Consider the following 19,275-nt stretch of genomic DNA (forward strand, 5'->3'; position numbering starts at 1 on the left):
ATTTGTGGAATAACATATAGGCCTACAGATATAACATATGAATGGGCCTCAGGTGGCAGGTGAGCCAGTATGATACAACAGCTGGGACAGCACACAGAAATGTGTGTGGGGAGGAATTCATTGGCATAGCCGCATAACGACGACGTAAATTTGGGGGTAAAAAGCGCCTAAAATATGGAGTTACAAGTTTCGACAGCATCAAACTATTGTTTGTCATAATGTTTGGAGAAGTAGAGAAAAAAGGGATTCTTCATCAGGCATGATGCCTGATGAAGGTCTGAACCACCGAAACGTTGCTCAATAAATCAAAGTGAAGACAGTGTGCGGGATCCCGTTTTTCTCTACTTCTCCAGTTCCAGTTAGCCGATGCACCTGTCCGCTGTAGATGTAGCCTGGCTTATTAGCCAGGCTACACCTACATACCGAATCAGCCGGTGGCAAAAAAATTGCCTGCCGGCGGACTGTGGTCAAATACCACACGACAGTGTGATTTGAGTCTGGCTTATTAGCCAGGCTACTGTAGGTGTGCATATGGACTTTTTTTCTTCCTTGTCATACGTTTGGAAAATGTCCATTTGCCTCTGTATACTGTACTTTTTGAATATACAGTAAACGTATGTTTTTGTATGTTGTTTGCCTTTAGATTTGAGAGCAGAGAGCACATGTTTCCCATGGAGTTCTTCTTTCCTCCACAAAGAACTTGCCTGATCTGTGCAGACGAGGCATCTGGCTGTCATTATGGTGCACTCACCTGTGGCAGCTGCAAAGTTTTCTTCAAGAGAGCAGCAGAAGGTAATGTTATTGCTCCATTTGGAATTTGAGTGCATCGATCAATCCTTATTAACCACTTAACCACCCACCTGAGGCCAATTCTACAAATTTAGAATACACATTTTTCTAAAACAGTTTTCTGAAAAACACATGTTGGTACATCAGCGGTCAAGAACCCCCCATACGTTAGGGCATTCACTTCTAGTCATTTTTACTAGTTGACTAGTTGCCTAGTTTACTAGTTGTTTAACTACCTATTATGTAAAAAATAAAATAAATTAAAAATATAAACTTTTTTTTTTCTTTTTTTTTTAATAAATATTTGTACATTGAAAAACTGTGTACATGGTGACTATAACTATAATCTACCTGATCTTGAGGCCTACAAAAAAAATAAAAAAAATAAAAAACTTTTTTTCTTATCAACTAGTCAACTAGTACCAACAAGGTCGACTAGTTGCTTAATGCCCTACCATACGTATATATATTCAAAGATTTGCACAAATCGTGATTTTGCAAGCTCATAGCACGTCACTTCGTGCAGCGCTATGAGCTTGTAGATCTGCTGTTTTTGAATAGCCAAAGTATGAAATATGGTTAAACTGATTGTGACACTATATTAACTAGTTTGGGGACTGGGGCTGGGGGACCCCCTGGTATCCCCTTCAAGGACCCCTGGGGGTCCCCAGACCCCACTTAGAGAACCAATGTGCTAATCTAAAATTACACGGATGCTTTCTCTGTGTAATTTTAGATTAACTATTAAGATTTTAACTATAAAGCACGAACCAACTGAGGGAAATGCACGATTTCATAGTAAATGTGGTCGCATTTACTATGAAATCGTGCATTTCCCTCAGTTGGTTCGTCACGCCCCCATATATGGTCATGCCTCGGAACATCACGTGATGTTATCAATATTTATCCGTATATGGAGATCCCTGATGTCATCAATATTGGCCAGCAACTCTACATATGACCTCAAACCTCAAACCCTTAGATCTCCATGGAGCTGACCTGACATTCCATATGTTGATCCTTCCCCATCCATTCTTCCTCTTCGATGTCTCCCTTTTTGACTGATACCTGTCCATTTAATGTTAAACTCTAGACGGGCCTGCCCCAAAGTTATTAATGCAGCCGTGCCCAGCAGCCGGTGAAAACTAGAGTTCTCAACGGGCCCGGAAATTAAGGCCCGGCCCTACCTGGGCCCTTATCAAACCCTGTACACTCAAGACACTGCCCCCACTACTGCCACCCTTAGATCTCCATACTGCATATGGAGCTGACCTGTTTTGACATTCCATATGTTGATCTCACCTCATCAAACCCTGTACACTCAAGACACACTCCAGTAGAGAATTAATTCCATATGTTGATCTGACCCCCCATGCCAAAGCGCCAGCGCTCGCCCAGCAGTCTGCTGTCACCCAGGCGCAGTGGCGTGCACAGACATTTAGAGGGGCAGGTGCTCAAGTGAAAAAAGGGCACCTTGTGCAGCGCGTGGAACCGGCCGGTTGCCTTAATAGTGTGAGATTTATAGATTTCGGGGCCTAAATAATATATTAGATGTTTTTTTTATCAAGAATTGATCAATGTCACCATGGTCCACAGTGTACACTGTAAAAAATAAAAAATATATTTTTTTCTTCAAAAGGGCACATTTGTCCAGAAGGAAATGGGCAGGGGGTGCTCTAGCACCCCCTAGTGTCTATCTGTGCACGCCACTGCCCAGGCAGGTGCGTGCACGCGACCTGGTCGCATCTCGCCCTCAGGCATATTACTGGTACAGTGGCTGTCAGTATTTGGCCTTATTTGTTGTAAATGGGTGCATAATATGCCTGTATATTTTTAGTTATTATGGGGAGCACGCTGCAGCTGTAACTCATGCTGCATGCGCAAAAAACAAATCCAAACACCACCACAGGAACTGAACAGCAGTTTGTTTTGTTTAACTCGTTCTCATGTAATTAAATAGAAAGCATCAAATGATGAAATGAATGACTTGCTACAAGGTCAACTCATTCAAAATGTGACCATAGAGGTGAAAACCTTCAGTTTGCATACTGTAAGTGCAAAATAATGATTTCCTATAATTTACAATTTACAATTTAGGCATTTAGCAGACGCTCTTAATCCAGAGCGATTTACATTAGGCAAGAACAAAAGTATGGGAATACATCACATATATAAAATGCATTTATCAAGAAACATGCGTAAGCTAAGAAGGTAACTAGAACATATCTATATAATGACACTATACATATTAACTATACATATATACTATACTATGCTATACATATGTACTATGATGTGCTATGACTACATACAATGCAATTATTGTGCTGTCTACATGACATGATGCTATAAGTCTGTTTCAAATGCTATCTAAGTCTAAAAAGTGCTATCTAAGGGGGTAGGATAAGTGCTATGGGCCATGATGGAGTCTGAAAAGGTGGGTCTTCAGACTATGAATTGGATACCAAATTGTATACTCCGATTACCTGGGAATGTCTAATGTTGTCTTTTTGTTACAATCCAAAATAATTCCCATTATGAAATTGAATATTTAATTGTTACAGATAACGTTTGTTTTTCATCTTTCTAGGCAAACAGAAATATCTGTGTGCAAGCAGAAATGACTGTACTATTGACAAACTAAGAAGGAAGAATTGTCCCTCATGCCGGCTGAAGAAGTGTTTTGAGGCTGGAATGACTCTTGGAGGTATGATGGTTGAATACATTGAGGTTTTAGTCACTGTAGTCACTAGTATATACTTTTTGGTTCCTTCCCATGTACCGTCCTTACTTCCATTTACATTTTCACCTATATTAAACCTACCTAATGCGGTGGGTGGCCGTTACCATTTCCGGCTTTGGGTTTTTCGGTTAAATTTCCCATAGTTTTTGAGTGGTACAACCACTCCCTTACGGAGCTATGTGTGTGGATGGGTGGGTGTGCGTCTGAGCACGAAAACAGCATGGTAGTTTTTCACCACCTGTGCGCAACCTAACACACACACAAACACACACGCACATATTAACTGTATATATGGTGATTTCGGGTGTGCCAGTACAGTACAGTACAGTACAGTAGAGGGAGCCCCACACGGTAACTGTCATTTCTCAACCGTTTTGGACGCGAGGCGGCTCGCCGGAATCGCAGGACAAACCTCCATTACAGTACATTGCGTATTCCCTCCTTGGGATTGTCTCCTTGGGATGCAATTTTACTGTATGCATAACATATATAACGTATGTACTTTGACAAAACACAGCACAGTACATACTGTGCAGTACTGTATGACCAAAACACATACACCACCCAGCAGAAGTAAACTCTCAAAAATGAGACTATAAGCCATCCTTCCAAGTGCCCGATTTCTCCCATATAACACTTTTGAGCCTGGTGGCTTCAATTGGTGCATCATCACAATAGGGGATGTTACTGATAATCAAGCCCCTGACGGGGCTGCCATGCAATTTAGACCTGTTCCATTCACTTCTCCTTACTCTCACCAGTCCCTGCTCGTCATATTAGGCTGCGGGATTGACGTGATGTGGTGAACTAATTTCTGTCTTGAGTTCAATTTTCACTCTCTTCCATTTTCTCTTTCTGTTGGCGGTGAAAATTGTACAGAGGAGCACAAAGATGACATGAGATGTGAATTAAAGCTGCAGAAATGCTGGTAATTTTGCCACCAGCCACTGACAAGCCCATGGGGGGAAAATACAATGTAATGCTCTGATTGTCAGTAAAAAGGCACACCTGTTCTGGTGGCAAAAAATAAAAGGGTCATCTTTCACTCAAGTTGTCATCACAGACATGTAAAACACTTACAGGCAAAGTGATGATAATTTGTGGCATTTAAAGAACATGTTTATGAGTTTTATTATCCATATTTCCCTCATAACAATATCTGTCAGGAAGATCATAATATTGAAAGGGAAATAATATGCATTTATAATAATAATAATAATAATAATTATTATTATTATTATTATTATTATTATATTTGTCCCTTTAGATTTCCACTAAAACGGAAAACTTTAATAATGCAATATCGAAATGATACAAATTGACTATTACTCTACTACTAATTTGAAGACCTTGAAAATACCAGAAAGACTCATTGAAATATCTTTGTTATAATTTCCACACATTTAAGATTGAAGAGAAAGGTGAAGAATTGCTTGCAGGTTCTCAGTTGGAAAACCAAATTCCCTGTTACACTTGAAATGACATTAAAAACTGTAAGTGTTGTTAATTTCACAGAGACAAGATAGCAATCTTCTTTTGAAAAGCCACCATGATGAGAGAATTTAAAATATTGTTGTTAAATCGATTCACATACAAGAGCAACGGAGAGAGAGACAGAGACAGACAGACAGACAGACAGACAGACAGACAGACAGACAGACAGACAGACAGACAGACAGACAGACAGACAGACAGACAGATACACTTTAGTAGTCAGTGCATGTAATTGCTGTTGTTGTTCATGTGTTGCCTATGGTTTCTGGTAATAGACCACTTATTTTGTTTGTGGCAAAAATCTAATTTCGCAAATGTTCACCACAAGCAGGCATGGTGCTGACCCGAGATCGAACTAGGAACTAGGAACCTTCTGGTTCCCAACCCCCAACTCTACCCCTGAGCCATTGCCGCCCCACTCAATTTGGAATTGCGTGTTGAGGGACCTCTATAGAGCGCATCTCCAAAACCGCATTCAGTTCTGCCCATAGGGCTTTATATGTTGGTTATAAATAAATGGTTTCACAATATACAGTTCGAACCTTTAATCACAACTTGCAACACTGGAGACAGAGGTTGCTTCCTGGAGACTGGCTAGTCCACACAGTTAACTGATGAGGTTGGCTAATAGACAATAAACACGCATCATGCTAGTAGTGAGAGATAACCATTTAAAATAATAATAATAACTTGCCCAGCAAAGGAGACAGATAGATCTAAACCATTTCTGGTGTTAGTCAAATTAGATCCTAAAATGAAGTTATCAGAAATATCTCACGCACCATTGTGGAAATTCTACCACAGTTCATTTCCCAAAGTATTTGAACATTTTAACCGTATGTTTAATAAATACTTTCTTCACTGAGCTACATTTGTGCACCAGAGAACTTGAAACGATGGTTTGGATGGCTTCCTCTATTTACACTGGCATCAACTCAAAGCGGTGTATGTCGAGGTTAGCTCAACCTGACCTATTGGCAAAGTCCTATACAAAGATACAGATACCGCAGATAATATTTCTTATCATCCTAGAGAAGAAATTTTAATTGACAAAATCCATGTTTGCTGTAGGATCATAAATGTAAATGCTATTCTTGGAAATGATACTGCTATTAAATCTTCAACTTGTTTCCCTCCTTGTTCTTTTGGAATCGAGAGGGAATGAGAAATGCGATCGCGCACGCACGCACGCACGCACGCACGCACGCACGCACGCACGCACGCACGCACGCACGCACGCACGCACGCACAGCTACTGTACTAGTATTTTGGATAAACTGTAATGTATACATAAGTCTTATAAGAGTGGCGCGCTACGAGCTTGTAGGTCTGCTATTTTTGAAAAATCGAAGAACGACTGACATAGAAACATAGCTTTTTCAGAAAACTGTCAGGATTTAGAAGACATTTTTAAAATCTGATCTCAGGTCAAAATGGGTTAAATACATAAAGATTTAGCTGAGAATCAAAGTAAGTGACAGTGGCATTTTGTATTTTTTCATTCATTCAGTACATTGTCAGTATTGCATTTCTCTGTCACTCACATTCCCATAACTCTGTGATGTGATGTGGTTGAAAACATGATTATGATTATTGTAATTTGTTACAGGACTGGCTTAGTACAGACAGTGATATTTGGAATATCATTAAAGGACCACTTCACCACTTTTCAACCTATCTTCATATAATAGGTCCTCACTAATAATCATGATAAAATGGCACAATTTGTTTCTACTCAGTCTGTGTCTCATAGGAGGGCTGTGGATAGTTCAGAAACCCGTCCACCAGTGACATCATTGGTTTGGGAATCCAAGCTAATAGAAACTGCAGGCTTTCTAGTCTTGACAAGTTGCAATGCGAAAATGGAAGCCATCGTTCTCACAATAATAAAATAAATATGTATGTAAAATGTAAAATATTTGTTTAAAAAAAATCTGCCTAACGATGTCACTGGTGGACAGGTTTTTGAACTGCCCACAGCCCTCTTATGAGACCCAGACTGAGTAGAAAAAGATTGTGCCATTTTATCATGATTATTAGTGAGGACCTATTATATGAAGATAGGTTGAAAAGTGGTTAAGTGGTCCATAGTGGTTCCCAAACTTTTTCATGTCAAGTACCCCCAAATTCACACTAATTATCCCACGGACCCCCATAAGAGAAGATTTTTACGGCTCTAGCAGTGATTCTCAACCAGTTTAATTTCAAGGACCCCCATTTTGACGTGCATTAGTCTACGGACCCCCATTTAATGGCATTTCTATCTCTGGGACTCCAATTTATATTGTAAAATCAATGTTAATTTAACTCTGCGTAACGGGTCCATTTGGTTCCATTTGTACACTCTCAGAGTTACAGACCCATAAGGGTCCATTCGGCTTTAACAGGGTATAATTGGTAGACTGCCACATGTCAGACGCATGGTCAGAATGAAATGAGCAGAACAAATTAAGTTTGTAAAGGCATGTTAAGTGAATCATCTGTGGTAAATTTGCCAAAGGTGGTAATTAAAACAAATTCATTTAGTAGTGTTTACAGTGAATTTTAATTAAGACATTCAATGAAACATCTGCTGTAATTGCAAAGAAAGAAAGAAAGAAAGAAAGAAAGGAAGCTTAGGTAAAGAAATCATTCTTAAGCCTAATCCCTTTACCACTCAAAAAACAGTTTTGAACCAGAAACTTCCATGAAGCCTCATCTGTTCCAGAGTTCTTTCTCTTAATAGAATATGATTAGATATTTTTATGGGTATTCGTTGCCTAGGATTTGTATTATTGGAACATGAGATTACTTGAACAGATTTAGAAATTCACCTACATGAATTCTACGTCACAGAATATCAGCTATTTTAATTCAAGTAATTCTTGATTTATGTGTAGGCCATGGACATGGACACTATAGTTAAATTGACACTGAAATTGACATGATACTTATATATTGATAATTGATATCAATGATAATTGTTGTTTATTTTCAAATGATACTGACCATAAATAATACTGATACTGATCATACTGACATGATACCGACCATGAAACTGATTATTACGATGTAAGACTTTTCTCAATAGTATCAATAGTATAAGTGGTTATTACATTATCAGTCTATGACACATCATGATGCAAGGCTTTGTGAGCTTGTAGATTGTCTGTAAAATGTAAACAAACAATATCTATAAAATAAAGCAATTTGGGGTTGTTATGTGAATTATGTGGCCAATGTTGACAATGGACAATGACATGGTAAAGTGGTCATTTCATAGGCTACATCACAGTTTTGCAAAGAGACCCTTACTACCCATTATTTTACATCAGGGGTGCCCACACTTTTTGACTTGAGAGCTACTTTCAAAATGACCAGCTCGGCAAGATCTACCCACCAAATCAATTATTATACCATTGCTGAAAATAGTTAAAATATGTACCTGAGGGGGCTTCGGAATAGTAGAGTTTGTGTTACATTCTGTACAGTATAAGACAAATGCACTTGGAATGGGAAATAGAGGGGGAGAAATGTTTTTTTGTTTTTTTTTATCCTTTTTTTCCCTCAATATATTTAAATGAAATACTCTTTAGGGGCATGTCATGTGATCTACCTGCACAGCCTTTGTGATCTACTGGTATATCGCGATCTACCTTTTGGGCACTACCTACCTTTTATATATAGTTTCCAATTGAATAACTTTTTCTTTGTTCTTTCTTTTACCCGTCTTTAAAGCACGTAAATTAAAGAAGATAGGACAACTGAATAAAGCTGAGGAAGATGCACCAAGCCATGACTCTCCAGAGGCTGTCCAGGGTATCTCTCCTCGATCTAGGTTACACTTCCAATCCCAGCTGGTGTTCCTCAACATCTTGGAGTCCATTGAGCCTGAGGTGGTGAATGCAGGACATGACTATGGCCAACCAGACTCAGCTGCAGTTTTGCTCACCAGCCTCAATGAACTTGGAGAGAGACAGCTGGTCAAAGTGGTGAAGTGGGCCAAAGGCTTACCAGGTAAGACATTCACTAAAACTGTTCAAGAAAGCCAGTACAGCCATGTACGTATAAGACTAGAGGTGTATCTTATTTTTGTCTGAACGCCACGCAGCGCGCTCCTGGGTAGATCATCCACGCCCCATTTAATACCACCTCACCCCTGCCCACTTCGACAGGCTGGAATGGCTTAGGGTCGACGACAGAGTACAGCATCTTGCAATGGGTCTGGTCCACAAGATTCGATACACCACCAAGATACCCATGTACCTGTCTAGATACTTCCTTTAATGTTAACGAAGTCCACACCCACAACACCAGAGGGAGTGCAACGAACCATGTACAACCCAGATTCGGCACAAACAAGGGACTAAATTCTTTTCGCTCCTATGCCACCAAAATGTGGAACGCGGTTTTGACTCCTTCAAAACCGCTCTCAAAGGGCACCTACGGATGGCTGCAATTCGAAACTGGCCCCCGTAAAATCTGAATCCCCCCCCACCCCCCCCTTTTCCCTCACTGTATATGTTTATTTTCCCTTTTTACCTCCATTATGATGAATTCCTGTTCTTTGTCTATATAGAAGTATCTATTTGTACGTCTCTAAATGTTTTGATGAATTGAACATGGTGGACCCTGTTGGAAACAAGTGTAATGCTTAATTGGGTCGTCCACTCACAGTTAACAGCCTTTGTATTGAGTTTGTGCTCTAAATGTACTGTAATTCTGCAAACTGTTAATAAATATTTCAATCAATCAATCAAACCATAAAAAGCAACTGGAAACATGTAACATCAGACAAAAAACATCATCACTCCGCAAAATGGACAGATCTACACACTTACAGTACAGTACAGTACAGTACAGTACAGTACAGTACAGTACAGTACAGTACAGTACAGTACAGTATGTGGCTGGCAGGACACACCAACTTGAGCGCTACTTCAGCGCAAGGCCGCAAGCGACTCCCTCACGCGATGAATCGGCTCGCTGAACATTAACAAAGTAAATAGCCAACTCTCACATGTAATGACAATAATAAGTTAGTTTACCAAGTCAAACTTCACGAGGGCTTAATAAAACTGGGAAAGTATATTATATGTTGCCCTTTCTACTGTACAATTGCTCACTCACCTTTAGCGAAGTAAAAAAGATGAGCTTTATTGAGTTCTGAGAGGAATCTGTCCTTTGGATGAACCATACAATTGTATGTCCGAGTTATATTAAATAACTAAAAGAAATAAGGGTCCTGTACCTGCGTCAGTAATTGATCAAATGATCAAACAACATAATCGATTCAATTGAACAATCACTAAATTTCAATATACAAATGGTATTGTTGAATAGAAGAAGAGGGGAGCGCTGCCGTGGTCCGTTGTTTGTTGAACTGAATACAGCTGCTCGTTGGCGAGGTTAGATAATATCATAAAAGAAGAGGATCCAAGGCACTCTGTTCCAGTGAGGTGAAAAAAAGCCTTTTTTATTGGGTTTAAGGCATGGCAAAGATCATTACAAAAAAGACAAATGGTATTGTTTAAACTCAGATTTTTAAGTGCCGCAATGCAAAGTTCCTTTAAATGTTTCCAATGAGGATAGTCCCCAAAAAGTAATCCAAAAGTAATCGAACCAAAACGTATCAGAATAAAAAGGCAATGCATTGCTCAAAAAGGGGAAACAATTATATGACTCACCCAATCTTCAAGTCAGGACTCAGGAGGCCACAGCAGGTTCCCCTCAGGAGGCCACAGCAGGTTCCCCTTTGTCCAAAAGCTCTGAATGGATCCAGATTTAGTCCAGCAGCCGGGGTTGTGGAGTGGGACATTTGGTATAGTATTTTTTTATTGCCATAAAATATTGTCTATACATTAATGAATCCACTTGCTGACCGTCTGTCAGCATTGAGCAATTTATTTATAGGGGTTTATATGTGACCATACCATTAACATCCTAAAGGCAAGATTTTCAAAATGTCATTATGCTTTATGTAGCATGTGAAACTAGGGGGTTGTCATGATTCTGAATCCATTTGAAGCTTTAGTTTTGCACAAAAAACACTCCTTGAGCTAAAGACGGCCATAGCCCAAGAAGTGTTTTTTGTGCAAAACGAATGCCTGGAATGGATTCAGAATCATGAAAACCCCCTAGTTTGACATGTTTTGCCACATGTTTTGCCACACTCTATATGATGTTAATGGTATGGTCACACTCTATACAAAATTCTCAACGCTGACAGCCGGTCAGCAAGTGGATTCATGAATGTATGTATATAGACAATATTTTAGGCCAATAAAAAAGACTATATACCACATTTTGCACTTCAAACAAAAGAAGCCTGTTGACAAATCCTCAGAAAGTCAGAAAGGTTCCTTGGCCAAACTCTTCTTCTTCAGATCTCAAAGTTTTCCGGCGCCACTACTCTGTGGTTTATCAATTTCTGATTCCCAATACTAGTTTAGTAGTGGGCCTTAAAAGAGTCTTTTTTGACAAACCACCACCAAAAACTCTTGTTGATACCTAAAATGGAACCCGCGGTCCATTTCACTTATACAGTATAAGTGCAGTAACTGCTCATGCTATATAACATTCATTGTGTGTCTCTCAATGCTGTGGTCAGGTTTTAGAGACCTCCACGTGGATGACCAGATGACAGTCATTCAACATGCATGGATGGGGGTGATGGTGTTTGCCTTGGGATGGAGGTCCTATAAGAATGTCAACGGCAGAATGCTTTACTTCGCACCTGATCTCGTTTTCAATGAGTATGTGGAGCTGTGACCCCAATTCACTTATCTGTTCTAAATCAGTGGTCCTTAAACTGAGGTCTGAGGACCCCCAGGGGTCCTTGGGGAGGTCATTACAGGGGCTCCAGATAAAATTGTGATAGTTACTGTAGTACAAAAAATGGTCCCTTACAGGTACATGTGTGTACAGTGTACAGATTATCCCTTTTGTACACAACAATTTGTAACTCTGAGAATGTACAAATTGTGAGGGGCATCGAGGGCATTTTCCGAGAAATACATTAGCTCCTCCTGGGAATTATTCCATTTGTAAATTCTGTTGTGGGTTGGCTGTGGCCTAATGCATGACACACTGGGGGTCCTTCTAATTAAAATGTTTGAGAACCACTGCTCTAAATCTGTTCTAGCCAACAAACCATCATCTCCATTATGTTCTGACTACCTCCAGCAAGCAAGCGTTTGGCCGTAATGCAGAAAAACAACTGTGCTGCTTCGTATCTGCCTTTATTTCACGCACGCACGCACGCACGCACGCACGCACGCACGCACGCACGCACGCACGCACGCACACAGACACACAGACACACACAGCTAAAAACGGCCATAGCCAGACACACACACATACACGCACGCACGCACGCACGCACACATACACGCACGCATGCACACATACACGCACGCACGCACGCACGCACGCACGCACGCACGCACGCACGCACGCACTCACGCACGCACGTGCGTTCTCAAAAACGCACGCACGCACGCACGCACGCACACAGACACACAGACACACAGACACACAGACACATAGCTAAAAACGGCCATATCCATTGACACACACACATACACGCAGGCGCACACACACACACACACACACACACATGCAAATACATTTCACAAACTAAATGCTTGCAGTAGGTTTCTCAGAACCATAATGAATGTCCTGGTCAGGTGTTCTATTGTCACTGGTGTTATTGTGGGGAAGATTAGTTTTTGAGAATTGAATGCCCTAATGTTGCAGGTGAGTGAAAAATGATATGTCGATCAGATCTTGAATAGTATTACTTAAGTGGTATCTTTGGTGAAGCCTTTCAGGCTGTTTAAAACAGGATCATTTTCTGGAAGACGTTTTAGCAGAGCGCACACCCATGCTTTCTCTGGTATGCTGTAGTATCAACTTTTCTGTATTATAAAGTACATGAAAGCCAAATGAAAATGAATTCAGGAAAATGATTAATACTTTTCAGGGCAGTCCATATCCTGGAAGCGTAGAAGATATGGCTGATTGTCAAAATCATATAATGTGTAATGGATCAGTGACTGAAAAATTGTAATGTGAATCAGACCTGGCTGATTCACATGAATCTGAGGCCCTGGCTAGTTTAAAGTTCTTAGAGGAAAAAAGTCAGTCACCATCGTCACCACTTGGATGACCCTTGCCCCGGTCTACTTTCTAACATCCATTCATGACAAAATAAGTGTCCAATGTACTGTATAAGCAGTATATTGCTCCCTCGCCCTCTCTAATTTGCCCATTCTCATTACATTGGGTCTCACCTCGACCTTCTCACGTCTTTCCTCCGCAGACATCGCATGCACATTTCCAGCATGTATGAGCACTGCATACGGATGAGGCATTTCTCCCAGGAGTTGGTCCTCCTACAGATCACCCACGAAGAGTTCCTCTGTATGAAGGCCTTGCTCCTCTTCAGTATTAGTAAGTAACTGTCATTTGTCAAAGAGAATTAACAATGCTTGATACAAACTCAATCAATTATCGATTATTCCAACTGTGAAAATGAATAGTATCGAGACCAGGTTTAGTAACATTGTGTTGAATGTGGATGTATTGTAATTTTGCCTTTGATGCAGCTGTCATGAAATATATAGTATTTTTCTATTTTCTTTAAAGTAAGTACCGGTACTGTACATTCAGCGGCCTTGTGGTTAGACTGTTTGCACTGAGATTGGGAGGTCGGAGTCTGCTTCCCTGGCCGTGTCATACCAAAAACTATCAAACATCGGTCTCAATGCTTGGCACTCAGCATCAATGGTTGTATTGTGGGTAAGTCCCTGCGACATACTAGCGTCATGTCCAGGGGTGTACTTGTACATCATGGCTTGTACATCAAGCCGCCTCACGCTATAGAAACAGGAGATAGGCTCCTGCCCTATTGAGCATTGACTCTGTAATGCTGAGTACTGCTAACAAATATTTAGCACACCTGGATGAAGGAAACCAAGCTCCACCTATTTGACTTTTTGTGGGCCCTGGGAAGCCAACCCGACCTGGCACAGCACACTTTTCTATTTTGTTCTATCCTATTTTAGGTAGCATTATAGTTTTTGTATGCACTTTGTAGTGTACTTGTTCTTTTGTGTAATGTTAGAGGTCCAACTCAGTGTCGTATAGCCATGCCCGCATCTCTGGTCCGACTCCTAGGTCAAAGAGGCTGGCTTCCGAGGGTGTATAAGGGGCATGTGGTGATTATATGATCGGCAGTCTGCTCAGGGTCACCGCACTCGCATGCCACGCTGTCCGCCAGGCCCCACGTAGACTTTTAAAGCGACCAACCCCAGTTCATTTTAGAGGGGGTCCTCAACACAAATGAACAGTACATACAATACAGTACACAAACCTGGTCAGGGTGAGGGTGGCAGCCTCCCGTCGGAGGCCGGCCTGGGCTGTTCCTACAAGGACTGGCAAGAGGGACAAGAGGGTAGGCTTCAGGCATCCTAATTCGGAGGGCCTTGTTGATAACAACATCGACCTTGTTCGCATGAGGGCTTCTGCTCCAGACTGGGTCTGTTGGTGGTGACACAAATGGTTGGTGGTGACACAAATTTCCTCTGCAGGGCATTAACAAAGTCATTCAACCAATAAGAAAGATTGATTGAATGCACTTGTAGTCAGCAAAGATTTCTGTTTTTGACAGTTCCAGTCGAGGGTCTGAAGAGTCAAAAGTACTTTGACGAATTACGTCTCACCTACATCAACGAACTTGATCGCCTCATTCACTACGGAAGGAAGTCGAATTGCTCCCAGAGGTTTTATCAACTCACTCGACTCATGGACTCCCTTCAACCGGTGGGTTGTCCCTGTTGAGGCTCATTTCATGTACAGTTGGGTGCCACCGATATTGTCCCTTATCATTTGACCCATTTAGGCCTGACCTCAACATTTTTAAAAAATCCTTCTAAATCCTCCAGTTTTCTGAAATAAATATTTTCACGATCTTTCAAAAATAGCAGACCTACAAGCTCGTAGCGCGCCACTCGGTGGCGCACTATGAGCTTGTAGATCTGCTATTTTTCAATAGCTAAATTATAACATAATGTTTAAAACACCAAAAGGGGTTCCCGCCCAAAATGGGTTAACTGTCCTTTTGCGCAGATCACGCAAACCTCAGCAAAAACAAAAGGACAATATCGATGGCCTCCAACTGTACTTCTCAGTTCTCACCCTTGGAAGTAGAAGAAACTTTGACAGTTACTATTGTCACATTCATGTCTCTCTTCTGTTACAGATCATAAGGAAACTCCAACAGTTCACTTTCGACCTTTTCGTACAAGCCCAGTCTCTCCCCACGAAGGTCAGCTTTCCAGAGATGATTGGAGAGATTATCTCAGTACATGTACCAAAGATCCTGGCTGGCTTGGCTAAACCAATTCTGTTTCACAATTAGAAGCGTGGCATGTAAATAAGTAACTGAAGCTGGCTCCCTCTATAAACGACATTTAAGGCTTTATACTGTTTCTGTAAAGCTTTATACTGTTTTTGTAAACTCCATTTTAACCTAATTGCACTTACTGCTTTTTTGTAGCCATGATTATTTCATTGCTTGAGTTTTCCCTTTAAGACATAATAGAGGCTGTTTTCAGAACATGGTTTAAGCATTTATCTCAAGAGCTACTGTATAATGTGCCAAGTTGCCAACTTGTCACTGTCAGTTGTCTCTTCCAAGCTCCCAGGTGTACTAAAACAGATGTGAGGTCTGAAATTGAAAGTCTGTTACTAACAGACGGTTGGTAATGGTAACACTAATCTCTATTCACTTGCTTCTATTGCTGGAACTAAAGAATTGCACTTGTAGAAAAGAAGCAGTGTTGAAAGTACTTTTACGTGTAGCACCATTTAGCATTTTGTCACTGACTTTACATAATATGCTTGCTTAAACTTCTACTGACCGCATACTACACAAGTTGTACTTTTACTCTACAGAATTAATACATTGTAGGCTACTGTACTGAAACACATGGAATGTACTGAAACATTCACATGCTTTGTCTGTAGTACTTTGGCTGCAGTACAATGCAAATGTCTTTAAAATATACAGCATGCTTATCGTTACTCTGCACTTTTAGTCACCATCTTGGTAGTATACTTGTAGAGATATCTCTTAGGTGTTGTTATCAGTCCAAAAAAAAAGAAAAAAAAGTCAACAACGAAAAAAAGTTACATTATTGAATGCTATTTATTGATTGAGTTGGAGACGCATGTACAGTACCGTTTTGTAAGCTTTGATGTTTTACTACTTCTGATCTTCTAAACCTCAGATTCAGATGGCCTGGTCTCTCTAGGACATTGCTCTGATGTCTTCAGTTAAACCTCAGATACAGATGGCCTGGTCTCTCTAGGACATTGCTCTGATGTCTTCAGTTAAACCTCAGATACAGATGGCCTGGTCTCTCTAGGACATTGCTCTGATGTCTTCAGTTAAACCTCAGATACAGATGGCCTGGTCTCTCTAGGACATTGCTCTGATGTCTTCAGTTAAACCTCAGATACAGATGGCCTGGTCTCTCTAGGACATTGCTCTGATGTCTTCAGTTAAACCTCAGATACAGATGGCCTGGTCTCTCTAGGACATCGCTCTGATGTCTTCAGTTAAACCTCAGATACAGATGGCCTGGTCTCTCTAGGACATCGCTCTGGTGTCTTCAGTTAAACCTCAGATTCAGATGGCCTGGTCTCTCTAGGACATTGCTCTGATGTCTTCAGTTAAACCTCAGATTCAGATGGCCTGGTCTCTCTAGGACATTGCTCTGATGTCTTCAGTTAAACCTCAGATACAGATGGCTTGGTCTCTCTAGGACATTGCTCTGATGTCTTCAGTTATGTCTCTGTTCCAGTTTGAAATAGGGTCAGGAGTTGCTGCACCATCGGGAATCGTCAACATCTGTTCTTGCCAATTATATCCACCACTAATTATTGTATTATAAGTGTGATTCATAGACCAATTTTTGTTTCCACCATGGAATCTTTTAGCGTTAGTATTCCAAACAATCTAGTACAGTTTTTTTTAGATATGATGCTAGACTAGAGTGTCAGAAAACACACAACAACAAATGTTTCAAAGTTCTGATTTTAAGAGATGTTAAAGTTAACATCTGGCTTATTCTGCATCCTCCTATATTGTCTCACTCCATGACTATGTGATTATGATTAATCCTAGAGCTCAAAAAAGAAGACAAAAAATGTTTTGAAGGTGCATGCTTCACATGTTTGTAAAAATTTAATTTCTATTTTTTACAAAGGTCAATGCATGTTTGTAAATCACTTTGTCTGGATTGGTTGCTGTAAATCCGGCATATCCATTCCTTGTGCTACAATTGTTTGAGAAAATCATGTCTTGTGATGCGTAATAGCTTATTAGTGTAAGTGTACAATACATGATTAACTATGGTACTTATTGTAAGTAAACTTTTACATATTTTTGTATACGTTTTATTGAGAAACTTCAGCTGCCTGCACTAATTTTTTTAACAGTCTTCTAACCAAAATGTGTCTTTTTATACAACATTTGCTTTTTATAAAGGAGGGGTTGGAAGGGGAGCAGCTATTTTAAGACAGGTAACCTCATCACAATGATTAATGATACTAGTGTATACCCTTTACATGAATGTAATTGTAATGTAATGAATCTATTGTTTTGGAAAGGCTGGATTAGCTATGCCAACTAGAACCGATACAATCTGATAAACAAGTTCAAGATTACATTATTAGCCCACAAAAACTAAAGTTTTAGTTCTGTTTTTCATTAAATCTAGATTATTTTGCTATACCATTTAAACAATGACTATGGTGCCTGAAAATGTATCAGATTCTTTATTTTAAGTAAACATTTGTTCATTCAGTCACTGTTTTGCTTTTTAATTCATTGTGTTTTTTTAGAGGTGCTTTTTTCTGGCATTTCAGCATTATTAAACAGGGTTACAAGGGTAACAAGAAAGCCAAATGTGAACACGTGACAGCATTTTAAGAACCTTAACTCACTGAGCCATGATGTCCCTGAAAGCTAAAAGATACAACATAGCTACAGTGTAGACTAGGGGTGCCCAAAAGGTAGATCGTGATCACAAAGGTAGACCACATGACATGCCCCTAAAATACCACAATCTATCACTTGTATTAAGGTGACTTGATTGATTTACATAAAAAGGGCCTGTCAGCTCAAACCCACAAGAGTGTTGCACACAAACGTCAGTAGCATTACAAAGTTATACAAGAAAACCTACCAATTCCATTTCTCCTCTCAATTTCCTGTTCCAAGTGTGTCTTATCATATTATTATCTAATTATTTATTTCCAGCAAAGGGATAATAATTATTTTGGTCAGTAGATCTTGTTGAGCTGGTAATTTAGAAAGTACCTCTCAAGTCAAAAAGTGTGGGCACCCCTGGTGTAAACTGTACAGACAACATGGAATAGCTGGTATGTGCTGCTGAATGTGCAATATATTAGGCTGGTTCTTTGTATGTGATGCAGTAACTACTGTATGTATATCAATTAGGTGAATGTTCATTTAGGTGTCTAAACACTTGACTTTGGAAGTCATTTCTTGTATGAATTTAGTACCTTTTGTGATCTAAGTGTTTTTCACTTATTGGGTGTAAAGCTGCATCACCTTTTAAAGGCCATTAAAGCAGTGGATTAACATGTGTCTGAAAATGACTATTATTTAGAACTGTGGATTTGTCATATTTTAACATTTTATATTGTATTCTACTTGATATAGCGAATGAGATTTGAAACAAACTGTAGGATGTGCAGAATGTGGATGATACGGTAGGCTACATCATAAGGCTACGTCACCGCACAGGTGACCGTACAAATGTGATGACCTCATCACTTTGATTTGTGATGACGGATATGGTCGTTTAAGCCCAATTGTGTTTTTCGTGCAAAACTAATGCTTGAAATTCAGAATCATGAACATGAACATGAACATGTCAAATGCTACTAAAAGTATAATGAAATTTGGAAAAAGTTGCCCTCTAGGTTAATGGTATATAACTGGCGATAACTGGCATTAAGCTACTGAATTGGTAGATGTATCATACCAAAATATAAACTAGAGACATAAAATAAATACATTTTACGGTCACCTCAAGGGCCATATTTTGACTAGGGTACACCAGTCTTGCCCTGAAAATTCATTTTCAGGGCAAGACCCCATTTGAAAAGGATGCCCAGTTTGACATGCATAGGCTACTGACCCCCATTTTTAAAAACATCTTCCAGGGGCCACA

At 40.0% G+C, this 19,275-nt stretch overlaps 1 protein-coding gene across 1 annotated transcript in view; it reads left to right on the top strand.

Annotated features, from left to right (window-relative positions):
* Window positions 1–18,669, top strand: part of LOC306928201 (androgen receptor-like) — a 30,560-nt gene extending 11,891 nt beyond the window's left edge. Inside the window, exons 2-8 of the mRNA XM_079508129.1 lie at window positions 644–792; window positions 3,380–3,496; window positions 8,744–9,022; window positions 11,616–11,760; window positions 13,329–13,459; window positions 14,679–14,830; window positions 15,270–18,669. Coding sequence (XP_079364255.1) covers window positions 644–792; window positions 3,380–3,496; window positions 8,744–9,022; window positions 11,616–11,760; window positions 13,329–13,459; window positions 14,679–14,830; window positions 15,270–15,428 — 1,132 coding nt within the window. The 3' untranslated portion in view covers window positions 15,429–18,669. The remainder of the gene's footprint in view (window positions 1–643; window positions 793–3,379; window positions 3,497–8,743; window positions 9,023–11,615; window positions 11,761–13,328; window positions 13,460–14,678; window positions 14,831–15,269) is intronic.
* The last annotated feature ends 606 nt before the right edge of the window (window positions 18,670–19,275 follow it).

Source organism: Electrona antarctica (genome assembly GCF_951216825.1).
Source record: "Electrona antarctica genome assembly, chromosome: 8".
Lineage (NCBI taxonomy): Eukaryota > Metazoa > Chordata > Actinopteri > Myctophiformes > Myctophidae > Electrona > Electrona antarctica.